We start from the raw sequence: 12,262 nt of genomic DNA, 5'->3' as shown, positions 1-12,262 counted from the left end.
GAGCACGACTCCCTCCAGCGCGTCCTGCGGCTTGCTCTTCAAGCGCTTCGCCATCTGAAACGATACATATGTGCATGAGTGCCACCGCACTTCCTGTCTGCGCAGGAAGTGATCATCAAACCTTGATCGTCGTACCTTGATGGGGTGTTTGAGGGCTTCCACCACAGTGAATCGTGAGGTTTCTCGCACTAGCGAAGGTTTTCCTAGCCGCGCCTCGATGTATCGTCCGGCCACAGCGGTTGCGTTACGCGCGGAATAAACACCCACCGCCAGCAGAGAAAGTCCCGCCACCTGCAGGACACTCAGAGCATCACATATATATATATATATACACACACACACACACATCACACACACACACACACACACACACACATATCATATAACCCGAGGTATGTTCATTTAATTGAAAGATCTATTGTATTAAAAGATGCTGTAATGAAGCATTTTGTCTTGATTTATATTTACAAAAACTTGCAGTTCTATAATTCCATAACTATACTTCAGAAATTCTGATGGCTTTTAAGAATTAGCTGATAGTGCTATCTGGTGGCCAAGATTGGTTCTACAAGATAATTGTTAGCTGGCAGATTTGTCTTGTTGCCTCTCTTTTTTCTTTTTTTTTTTTTGAGAAAATATATTTTAGAATTTTTCAAAACATAATAATTAAATAAAAAAATTTGCAAATTATTATTCTTTTTTTTTTTTACCTTGCTGCTCAGTGCTTCTATACAAAATACTAAATAAATAAATAAGCCCATATTTTATATCTTTAATAAGAGTTAGCATTTTTAATTTTACCTTGATTTTGTGGCCTATTTCCCTGATGATTGTCACATCTTCCTCGGATCCTGGTGTCAGACGGAGGACCTTATCTCTAGAGAAGTGTGGAGAGATATGAATATGTCTATATTTAAATATGTATACATATTACCATCTTAGATATTAGCTCCACATGTTGTAATCTTTCTGGTTAAAGAGATGAAAATATATTCAAGATTTTACCCCACAAATTTGGTTGGCTCACAGAGAGCAACAGCCACCAATCCCAAGAGCAAAAGGACCTTCATTTTGCCAGTATGTTCATGTTCTCCACACAGATCTCTTTTTATAATGCCAGGCCTTCAAGGGCCGCCCAGTCCTGACCTTCTCCAGAATGCCTTCATATGCATCATTTATAATTCACGTTGCACATGCTTTTCAAGATATTTTTAGCAATAGAGGTGAACAGCTTCAAATACAAATCTTTCAATCATTAACCTGTTAAAAGGCAGATGCTTAAATGTTAACAAAGAAAAGAAAAAACTTATCGGGGCCATCGTTTAAAAAAACTGGCTTTTATTTAAGTAGTCCTGGAGACATCTAGTGCTGTTTGAATGTTCAGTGTAGATGAGTACAAAATCTGGAATGAACACATAAGAGAGAAAGAGAAAGAACAAATAAATGAATTAAAGGCTAAATTCTATATAACAAAAAAATTGAATTAAAGGCTAAATTCTATATAACAAAAAAACATTATTATGTAATGTCTTTGTAACATCAGAAATTATATAAGAAAACAAAAACATTCAACAATGTAAAACATTTTTGTTTTTTTATCTTCAGTGTTTATGGTTTTCACATTCATATCTCATATAGAAGTAGTTAATATCTTACTACAGTTATCAACTGATTTTTTTTTTTTCTAGAAAAGTCTCGAAACATTACAGTTGCACTACAGAGACACAATCTCAAGTATTTGAATTAATTAGGTCACAAATATAATTGAACATTTTACACTGTTGTACTGGATTCAGAGATGTTATATACATAGTGGTTTAAGTAAAAGACATTATTTAAAGTGAAAAAAGAGTGACCAGGATAAGTATATACACAGTATCACCTATACACAGTTTTTGCAATATGCAATACATTTTTTTATTCTAATTGTTTTATTTTATATTTTTAAGATTTTATGTGATAAATATGGTCCATTGTTATGAAAAGAAATAATAATAAAAAAATAAAAAAAAACTTCAGTGTATGTTGTCAAATGCCAAATTAATTGCATTAATCTGTGATTAATCTGCATTCTTAAATGTGTTAGACCGCAAATAACGTGATACGAGCACAGCTGACTTGAAAAAGAAAACTTCCCAGAGAAGCAGATCGTTAGTTTTAGGCACTAACAGATACTGGATATTGGCAGATATTGTTTTTTTCTATGTTCAGTTTTCTCTGCAGTCATGATGAAGAATCTTAGTAAATTAACATGGTTATAGCAGAATAACACATTTTAGCAGAATAACACATCTTAATGGAACTGACATTTGAAGGCAATTCATCGCTCCCTTGATTAGAGAGCATTTTTATTGATACAGTAACTAATATGTTTATCAGAACTATGATTTGGCAGTGCATTAGCCAAGTATGTTGTTAGTTAATCAAAAAATATCTTATAGTACCATTCAAAATCCCAAAACAGATAAATACAACATTTCAGATATGCCTTTTACACTTAAGATGTTTTAACAGTGGATGTTGAATCGTTCTTGGAGCTTGTTGGGTTGAGCAGACCAGAGGTACAATGGGAGTTGACGTTCAGCTTTGAGCTAATGCTAAAGTTATTGCTAGATTGTCCAGACCCACAGCCTAGTAACCTCAGTAGGTTCTTGCGAAAGTTGTGTCCAACAAACCCATAAAGAATGGGGTTTGCACAACTGTTTAAATAGGAGATGCAGATGGTAACAGGCATGGCTGTGTCAATAACATCCAGTGTTTGGCAGTTTTCCACTACGCCAAGCGTGGCCAGCAGCTCCATGAAGTGGAAAGCTTGGTGAGGAGCCCAACAGACAAAGAAAGCTAGCACAGTAGCGGCTATCATACGAAGAGTTTCGTCTTCCCGAGAGCGAACGCTTTTCCTCAACAGACCCCTGGAACCCAAAAGTGCCCGACCGATCAGACAATAGCAGGTGATGATGACGAGGAAAGGCACAAGGAAACCTAGCACGCTTTTTAGCACGCTAAGGGTAACTAGCAAGTTAATCTGCTCACTGCGGTGCCACACGGCGCACAATGTAGAGTTCCCAATGTCGTACACATCCCGGCTTAACGCTGTAGGTGCACTGAGGAACAAGGCAAACAGCCATATGAGTACACACGTGAGGTTGGCGTAGAAAAGTGTGCGTTGGCGTCTGGAGCGCACTGGATGTACGATAGCAAGATATCGATCAATGCTAAGAGCGGTGAGGAAGAATATGCTAGTATAGAGGTTGAAGATGACCAATCCGGCACTTGCCTTGCACAGGAAGGTCCCAAACGGCCAATGGTAACCGGTAGCTGTGAAAGTGGCCCACAAAGGTAGCGTAATAAGGAAGGTGAGGTCTGATATGGCTAGATTGAGCACAAACACGTTCGCTACTGTCTTCAACTTCATGTAGCGGTAGATGACAGCCACCACCATGCTATTGCCAATGATCCCGATGACGAAATTGCATCCGTAGACGACGGGGATAAAGGTGAAGATGAAGTTGTGTCTTCCAGACATACTGCAGTTCACATGGAGGCCCTCGCTCATTCCTGATGTTCTGTTCTCCATTTCTGGTCTCCAGTTGTGGTGATTATGTGACTACAAATGGGTTCCGCTATCCACAGGGTGTGTCTGCAGTAACCAACACCAGCTTTGGGGTAAAGGCTTCACTGACACCTATAAAGGAGAGCAACAAAAATGTCAGCCACAGTCCAGGGGAAGAGGCATCATTACCACATTCAAAGGCCGTAAACAGCGGTCGTGACACATGGCCATGAAAGAGCTCCTGCTATGCACTCTCATCAAGCTCTACACATTAAAACTGTCCTCACTCATCACGCTACTTCTGCTAAATAAGATGCTGTTAAAAACAGATGCTTGATGAATCAGCCCTTTGAAATTGCACTTATCTGTCCACCAGGAACCCCTTAAAATGCTCTCTAAAATGGTGTTTGTCACGGAACATGGGACAAAGTTGAGGGAAACTGTCTTTCTGTTTGTCTGTCTGTCTCTCCCTTGATCGATGAGCATTGTTGCTGATGCAGTAACGCGTGTAACTGGTTTGTTTAGCAGAACTGTGATTTGGCAGCACATTGGTCAAGTACTGTATGTTGTTGCCTGATAGAAAATATATTGTAGGACCTTTTCAAAATCCCAAAACAAAGATTAATACAGAATTCCAGCTATGCATTTTGCACTTAAGATGTCTTAACAATGGATGCTGAATTGTTCTTAGAGCTTGTTTGGTTGAGCAGACCAGAATTGACATTCATCTCTGAGCTAATGTTAAACATCCTAGCAACCTCAGCAGCTATTTGCACAAGTTGTCTATTTGTCTCACTGTCTGTCTAAACAGAGAGCAACAAAAATGTCAGCCACAGTCCAGGGGAAGAGGCATCATTACCACATTCAAAGGCCGTAAACAGCGGTCGTGACACATGGCCATGAAAGAGCTCCTGCTATGCACTCTCATCAAGCTCTACACATTAAAACTGTCCTCACTCATCACGCTACTTCTGCTAAATAAGATGCTGTTAAAAACAGATGCTTGATGAATCAGCCCTTTGAAATTGCACTTATCTGTCCACCAGGAACCCCTTAAAATGCTCTCTAAAATGGTGTTTGTCACGGAACATGGGACAAAGTTGAGGGAAACTGTCTTTCTGTTTGTCTGTCTGTCTCTCCCTTGATCGATGAGCATTGTTGCTGATGCAGTAACGCGTGTAACTGGTTTGTTTAGCAGAACTGTGATTTGGCAGCACATTGGTCAAGTACTGTATGTTGTTGGCTGATCGAAAATATCTTGTAGGACCTTTTCAAAATCCCAAAACACAGATTAATAGAGAATTCCAGCTATGCATTTTGCACTTAAGATGTCTTAACTGTGGATGCTGAATTGTTCTTAGAGCTTGTTTGGTTGAGCAGACCAGAATTGACATTCATCTCTGAGCTAATGTTAAACATCCTAGCAACCTCAGCAGCTATTTGCACAAGTTGTCTATTTGTCTCACTGTCTGTCTAAACACCATAAGACCATATTCTCCAGGTTCAGTTAATTTTCATTTTATTGCTGTGCATTTTAAATCTGAATAGCAAATTCAGGAATTGAAATGGAATTTAAAATGCATTATTAATTAAATTGTAATTAATTTCTGAATGGCCCACAGATTTTTTTACTCTGATACAATATTTAATTGGCTAGATACTAAGTAAGTTCAGAGGTATTCATTTACATTCTAGTGAAACCTCCTGCTTTTTATCCTTTCTCAAATAAGAGAATACTTTTTTCCTTGATTATCACTCAATAATTCATGGGTCAATTCTGTCAAATGCAAAAAAATAAAAAATAAATATTATATATATATATATATATATATATATATAATATGCAGTGTTATGTCAAATGTTTATGAGTATTATTTAAAAAATGGCAATGAATGAATAATGTATTTCACATCACAAATGTATTTCTATTTTGTTCTGCTTTTCGTGGAAGCATGGTTTATAAAATAAAATAAATTTTTTTGTAAAACTTTTTTAATGAACATTTCTGTAAAATAGTTTTTGAACTTTATTTTGATTAAGGTATTTTACTGTAATTTTATGGTTTTTGTTTGGCAGCTGTTTGGCAGCTATTTGAAATGAATAGCATACAAGGAAATTGTTTTGTCACATATCACAAGAATGAGATTTGAAGCTTGTCCTCACAACTGAAGGGAGCATGGACGCTCTGAAAGCCAATTCATGTCCTGAATCACCTTCACATCTTGCAATGTGTCTTTTTCTTGAGACATTTGTGCATACATATGGAAATCCACCTAAAAATTGTTATCAGTATTCACAAACAAATGTAAATGTCATGGAAAAGTTGTACATGCATTACTCAAAGTCAGGACGCCCAGTTATCAAAGTGTGTGTCTTGAACATACTATAAGCAGATGGATGGAAACTGTTACCTGCTAGTGTTAGCTACAGCAGAGCCTGTGCTCATGAAGGTGGCATGGTGGTAAACGTGCTTTTCTAACTACACCATTAATTGATGTAGGAGATAGAGGGAGAGAGAGAAGTGCATTAGAGCATTGCAGAGTTGTTATGTTCCATACACCGTGTGCTGAAAGGAGCTCAGCATGAGAATTTCTAATCAGCCCACACCTAAATAAACAGGTCACCAGGGGTCTAGGCTGTGTGCCTGTGAGAAAATCAAACCTGTTTGCAGTTAAAAAATGAGCTTGCTGCTACCAGGATAGAGTGAGGAAAAATGATCCATTTAGAACATTGTTTATAAATGTCCAAAACTTAAATAATGAAACACATTCTGCATATTTAATTAACTATGGCATTATGAGCTTCAGTTTGCCACAAGGGGGCGCAATACGTGGTTTCAGTTAATTTAAGCAAAACCTAAATCCAAAGTCCAAATTTAGGAACTGATACCCTTTCTATTTATTTCAACACTATGTAAAGAGGAATTTACTGTATGTTCTGCAAGTCAAATAAATTTTTGCGACATAACTGATTTTCACTAATTTTGCTTATTTATTCCCTCTTATGTATTTTTTTTATCAGTTAGATTTCTCAGGAATATTCTTTATTCTTTATATAATTTGTAAGCCTATATATTTTGATTTGGGTTCATTTTTAAGTCTTTGGTGTAAATTGAAATGTTCATCCACGATGATAATTTAAATAAATAAGGAATTCTACGGGCGGAATCTATGAAACTGACTTTTTTTTTCTATAAATATCCCATATGTGTGTGTGTGTGTGTGTGTGTGTTGTGTTGTGTTCATGGGTAATTCATAACAAAATCCATCAAACAAATAAACATTATTTAAAAACTTGCAGCAGTTATGTAGAATTCCTTCAATTTAATTTCTACTTCCTTCAAATTACAGTTTAAAATTTCTGTACATTCAAATTTGAATTGCATATTCTGGAATAAAATGTGTGTGTGTGTGTGTGTGTGTGTTGTGTTGTGTTCATGGGTAATTCATAACAAAATCCATCCAAAACTTGCAGCAGTTATGTAGAATTCCTTCAATTTAATTTCTACTTCCTTCAAATTACAGTTTAAAATTTCTGTACATTCAAATTTGAATTGCATATTCTGGAATAAAATTTTAAAAGGAATTCCCACTTCAGTTTTAATCAAATTCTGAATGGTGCACAAAACTTCAATGAACATACATTTGCTCGGCTAAATAATTGTATAAAATACTTTAGATTATAGTTATAATTCTGTATCTTGTTTCTCACCTCAGTTCAAATTCAAGAACTCAATTGTAATGTAAAAGACTATCAATTCAATTCCAAAGAATGCACAGCCCTGTCAATAAACATAATGTAAAACATCTAAAATATTGAAATAAATTAATTTGTTCAGAAAATAAACAAACAAACAAACAAACAAACAAATAAATAAATAAAAAATAAAAATAAAAAATAAAAAATAAATAAAATAAATATTTACTCTGTGACCATATAATTTATAATTTACTCGCCTCATATTTTAAAGCGGTTTGATTTAAATATGTAAAGTGAATGTAGGTTTCTTTAGTTTCACAGTCGGGACATTTTAAAAGCATTCATTCTTCTGTAAAAGCAACATCCATATCAGTTGCAGATGTGGCATTCATTGTGAAAGGAGCACAACATCAGGGTGCCGAGGGTAACAGGATAATGAAATATCACCCCTGCATTTCTCCTCCTCAGGCTTGCTGCAGTAAAGCAGTTCCGCACATGTCACCATTTGATTTAGTCCTGTTTTCTTTTTTAAAAGAGTGGAACAGTAGGCGGCTGTACATTTGACTGTACAGAGAACACAGAAGCTAAATGTGCGAGACTGGCTCACTTTTAGTTGTGCATGTGTTCCCAAGCTTTTTCTCTGGATTCACTTTGATAACATGGGAACACATTACTGAGAATCAAGATTCATTGAAATACCTGCAACAAATATTGTAAGAAAGATCGTATTTAGGAGTTGACTCACAAGAACGCCACCACAAAGTCAAAATTATGAGTGGGAAACTCAGAACTTTCTTTAAGCCCAGAGTTTCCTAGTTGGGAGTGTGTCAGTGAGATTTGAGATGCAGTGTCTGTATTGACGGTAAATTTGTTGAAATGAATTAAATTATTATAATTGTCTTTAAGTTGCATCATAAGCACACGGATGCACATTCTTTATTTGTCATTTTTTTGAAGCAGAGTTCGAAAATATTGTTGAAAAAAGATGCATCGCCATGTTGTTGCAACCATAGTGACTTGAGCACACTTGATGTCTTAATTAAGACTTTCCAACTCGTAAACCTCGAACTGCCCAGGAGAACTTTAACACACCGTACATAAACACATAAGAGCACAAAACAGGAACACACAGCACCAAAGTAACTACTCTTAAGCTAGACAATTTGATAATAATCGTAATTGTTTCTCCCAGACGGCAATTATCTTAAATAGAGAGCAAATGGAAACTTTAAATGGAGACTGTAAAAGTCAGAAATGCACATTTATATTAGTTTGCCAAATGCTATTAAATAGCAGATAAAGAACATTTGGTGCATTTCCACCATTTACTGGACTAGTGCTGGATGGTGTACAGGAGAGCAGTGATGTTTATCATGATTTTATTTTACAGATGCATGAATATAGAGTTGTTTTTTCACCAGAACCAATCAGAGTACTAGGAACATGTTTTGAAACTGCATGGACGTTTTGCTGAAATTCTTTATTAAACGTTAAACATACATAATGGTGTTGTATTGATTTGAATTGAATTTAAAGTCCAATTTTAATTTTTAGGTGAAGTATTTAAAAATAATTAAAAAAGAAACATCTGAAGAAAGAATAATTGCTGAAGGATTATTGTATTTTATGTAAAATTAAGGTAAATATAATTAAATACAATATATTATGTATATATGGCATGCTGTTAAAAATAAGCAATAACTAAATAAGTGCATGTTCAAAAGCTGAGAATCATGGATGTGTGGTATAACTCTTTCTTTTTATTTTGAGATTGATTTCAAGGTCAAATGTCACCTGGATATATTTTAATGGGATTCAACTACATATTTTCTTGCTACTTTACCTAACAACGCAACTGTCTAAAATGAGCTCTGTTTAATCCGAAGTGTAGCGTGAGCACCACCATCTGGCAGAGTGTTAAACTGCCCACTAAAAGTCGTCTCTGATCTAGTTAAAGATTCACTCAATCTACTCTTCTCTCACTTCGTAGAGGTACTACATCGAATTCACCTCATCAGCACAACTGTGGCCACTAAAAAAAACAATTATCTTCTCTCCTCTCCCGCTGGAGACGGGGTTTACATGTTTCTGTTGACTGGGCTTTTAAAGAAAACGGCTGTTTGGATTAACAGCAGATGGAATGACACAGACATCTGTCGGACATTTTGTTTAGCCAAGCACAAACATAAGCCCAACACGGCAATTTAGCTTCTGTTATCGTGTTTAAGTTCTCAGCAGATAGATGAAAGCTGCCGCCATGGGAGTTGTGGACAACAAATATTAGTCAGCCTTAAGACTGCGGCTCAATAAAACAGGGTTTGTCTGAACTGAAGAGATGATCATGTTTTTAACAATGAGAGATAGCACAATCACTTTGTACTAAAACTTAGTGAGCTGCTTGCAGAGGCAGCATTTTAAGGCATTGCAAGTTCTCGAAACTGTTCTAAAAGCCTGGTCTCATGAAAATGCGTATAAATAGCACGATTTTTGGTTTCTATTTGGCATGCTATTTATATGCAGAAATTGACTTTGGCGTGCATATAACACACAGTTTTCACGTGCATATGATACGCAATGTCTTGGCATGCATATGATATGCAGTTTTGGCGTACATGTAATACGCACCTACCCCACACCCCTAATCCTAACCATTGCGTATCATATGCACGCCAAAGTCAATTTCTGCGTATAAATAGTACTCCAAATAGAAATAGAAACTTGTGGTATTTTTAAGCACTTTCATGAGATCGGGTTGCATAATTACAGTGCCAAATTCAAAGGTAGCATCACATGTATCATTTCTGGAGTAGACAATCCTAAAATGCTTTGTGAAGTGCACTGACTTGCACTAAATTTGCACTTGGAGTCCACTTAAAATCTTAAAAGTGTTGTTTTTTTTATATAAAAAGAAAGTCTGTACTTGCAGATAATATCATATTATTGTATATTACTTGCAGATATTATATCATATTAATGAAATAAAATGCCACTTTAATGTAATTCGGTTTTCACTGTTTTAATAATATTTTGTCATGCTTTAAAGAAGTACACTTATTTTGATGTGTTGACTAACAGCACATGTAAAACATTTTTAACTGTGGTGATTTCATATATTACATTTACAATTACTATACTTTAAATGTACAAACTTGCAACTTTATTACAAATGTGTAATTAAAAATATATTTAAATACATGGCATACAAAGTTCAGTAGAAATTACATTAAAGTATATTTTATTTTATCATAAATGCTTGTCAGCATATTCTGCAGTACATGCTAACCATATTTCAACGACGATATAAGTATTTATGGAATGACATACAGTATAAACATGTACTTAAGTCCTACTTAAAGGGTTAGTTCACCCAAAAATGAAATTCTGTCATTAATTACTCACCCTCATGTCATTTCAAACCCGCAAGACCTTCGTTCATCTTCGGAACACAAATTAAGATGTTTTTGATGGAATCTGAGAGCTGTCTGACCCGGCATAGACAACAACGCAACTGAAATGTTTCCAAGTCCAGAAATGTAGCAAGGAGATCTCTAAAATAATCCATGTGACATCAGTGGTTCAACCGCAATTATACGAAGCTACGAGAATACTTTTTGTGTGCAAAAGAAAAAAAATAACGACTTTATTCAACAATTCGTCTCCTCCGCATCACTCTGTAGCGCCATTTTGGAGAATATCTGCTGGACGTAAACAACGTATGCTGTTCTGTGTCAGCTGTGTCACGGTGGATCTGTTTCCTACGTTGTTGTGATTTGATCTGAACGGAAACAGAGTATCCGTGTGACGTTTCTGGAAAATATCTTAATTTGTGTTCTGAAGATGAACGAAGGTCTTACGTGTTTGAAACGACATGAGGGTGAGTAATTAATGACAGAATTTTCATTTTTGGGTGAACTATCCCTTTAAGTGGCATCACAAAAAGCACTTTCATGTTCAGCTAATTGCTAATTTACCATCGATTTGCTATAATACATTTGAATTTAATTACAATTAACATGCAACAAAGTGTTTGAAAACATTACGTTCCCTTTCAGTCGGTCACTCTCGACATCACGTTGGTGACCAACGAATTGGGATCTCGCTTAGAGAGACCAATCCACTTCGAGTGTAAACTAAATGAGCGAATGCACATTGGCATGCGATGATTGCATCCAGCTGCCACTGATCGCAGAGCGAGTATAATTAGGCGGTCGCAGAGCGAGTATAATTAGGCAGCAGGTGCAACGCATACTCAGCTTTTCGCTTCGGAGCCGAGCGGTTATATCATTCTGCTCCTGACTTCTCTGCTACAGAGTGAATACTCAATGAGTTCAGCGCGCTATTGGGAAGCTCTGGTGTTGGTGGTTGGTTGCATCCTACTGGGCGCTGGCTCGTGGCGACTCTCTGGCAGATATGTGTAGAGCTGCGGGCTGGGCGACCCCCAACACGTTCGCTAGATTATATAGCCTACGTGTGGAGCTGGTATCCTCCTGTGTTCTCACCTCAAACGGGTAGAAGCACTGAGCGGCCCCGGTTAGTGTCGGCTTGCTAAAACTGCTCCAGAGTGTCCGTAGGTATCCTCCTGTGTTCTCCCCTCCAACGGGTAGAAGCACTGAGCGGCCCCGGTTAGTGTCGGCTTGCTAAAACTGCTCCAGAGTGTCCGTACTGTAGACCCTGTCGAGCTCCCCCATCCCTTCGGCAGCCAGACGTGGCAGAATGTCCGGCGCCAGGCCCTCACTCGATGAATTCGTAAGAACCAGTAGAGGGCTGTGTTCCTTATGTAGAGACCTAAGTGGATCCCATATGTGTAAAGTCCACGGTATAGCCTCAGAGCCTGTGTTTCCCCGGCAGACTTCTGCCATTTTCAAGAGGGTTTCAATCACCTCTAATCTTCCATATGCACCTAAATGGTTGTTCATATGTGTAAGTGCTTCCGAAACCACCTTCGGGAAGGATGGGGCTTCCACAACATTCCTGTTCCAAGTGGAACGGGTACGTTTTCCCAGTGTTATC

The 12,262-nt window shown here is 37.1% G+C and overlaps 2 protein-coding genes across 3 annotated transcripts in view; both read right to left on the bottom strand.

Moving 5' to 3' along the window:
* Positions 1-1,094, bottom strand: part of cpb1 (carboxypeptidase B1 (tissue)) — an 11,805-nt gene extending 10,711 nt beyond the window's left edge. Inside the window, 2 exon segments of the mRNA XM_016551155.1 lie at positions 802-877; positions 1,006-1,094. Coding sequence (XP_016406641.1) covers positions 802-877; positions 1,006-1,070 — 141 coding nt within the window. The 5' untranslated portion in view covers positions 1,071-1,094.
* Positions 1,095-1,371: 277 nt separating this feature from the next.
* The window catches only part of agtr1b (angiotensin II receptor, type 1b), a 16,478-nt gene continuing 5,587 nt past the window's right edge, over positions 1,372-12,262 (bottom strand). The window contains exons 1-2 of one of the 2 annotated variants that reach the window (XM_016551135.1): positions 2,496-4,340; positions 1,372-1,402 (exon numbers count right to left, since the gene is read on the bottom strand). In XM_016551135.1, coding sequence (XP_016406621.1) covers positions 2,498-3,577 — 1,080 coding nt within the window. In that variant the 5' untranslated portion in view covers positions 3,578-4,340 and the 3' untranslated portion in view covers positions 1,372-1,402; positions 2,496-2,497. Of the gene's footprint in view, positions 1,403-2,015; positions 4,341-12,262 lie in introns of those variants that run through there. The other variant, XM_016551134.1, reaches the window with a different exon arrangement.

This window comes from Sinocyclocheilus rhinocerous, unplaced genomic scaffold, assembly GCF_001515625.1.
Source record: "Sinocyclocheilus rhinocerous isolate Xijiao unplaced genomic scaffold, SAMN03320098_v1.1 scaffold914, whole genome shotgun sequence".
NCBI lineage: Eukaryota > Metazoa > Chordata > Actinopteri > Cypriniformes > Cyprinidae > Sinocyclocheilus > Sinocyclocheilus rhinocerous.
The sequence above is the reverse complement of the archived record's forward strand: the minus strand, read 5'-3'. Positions and strand labels throughout refer to the sequence as shown.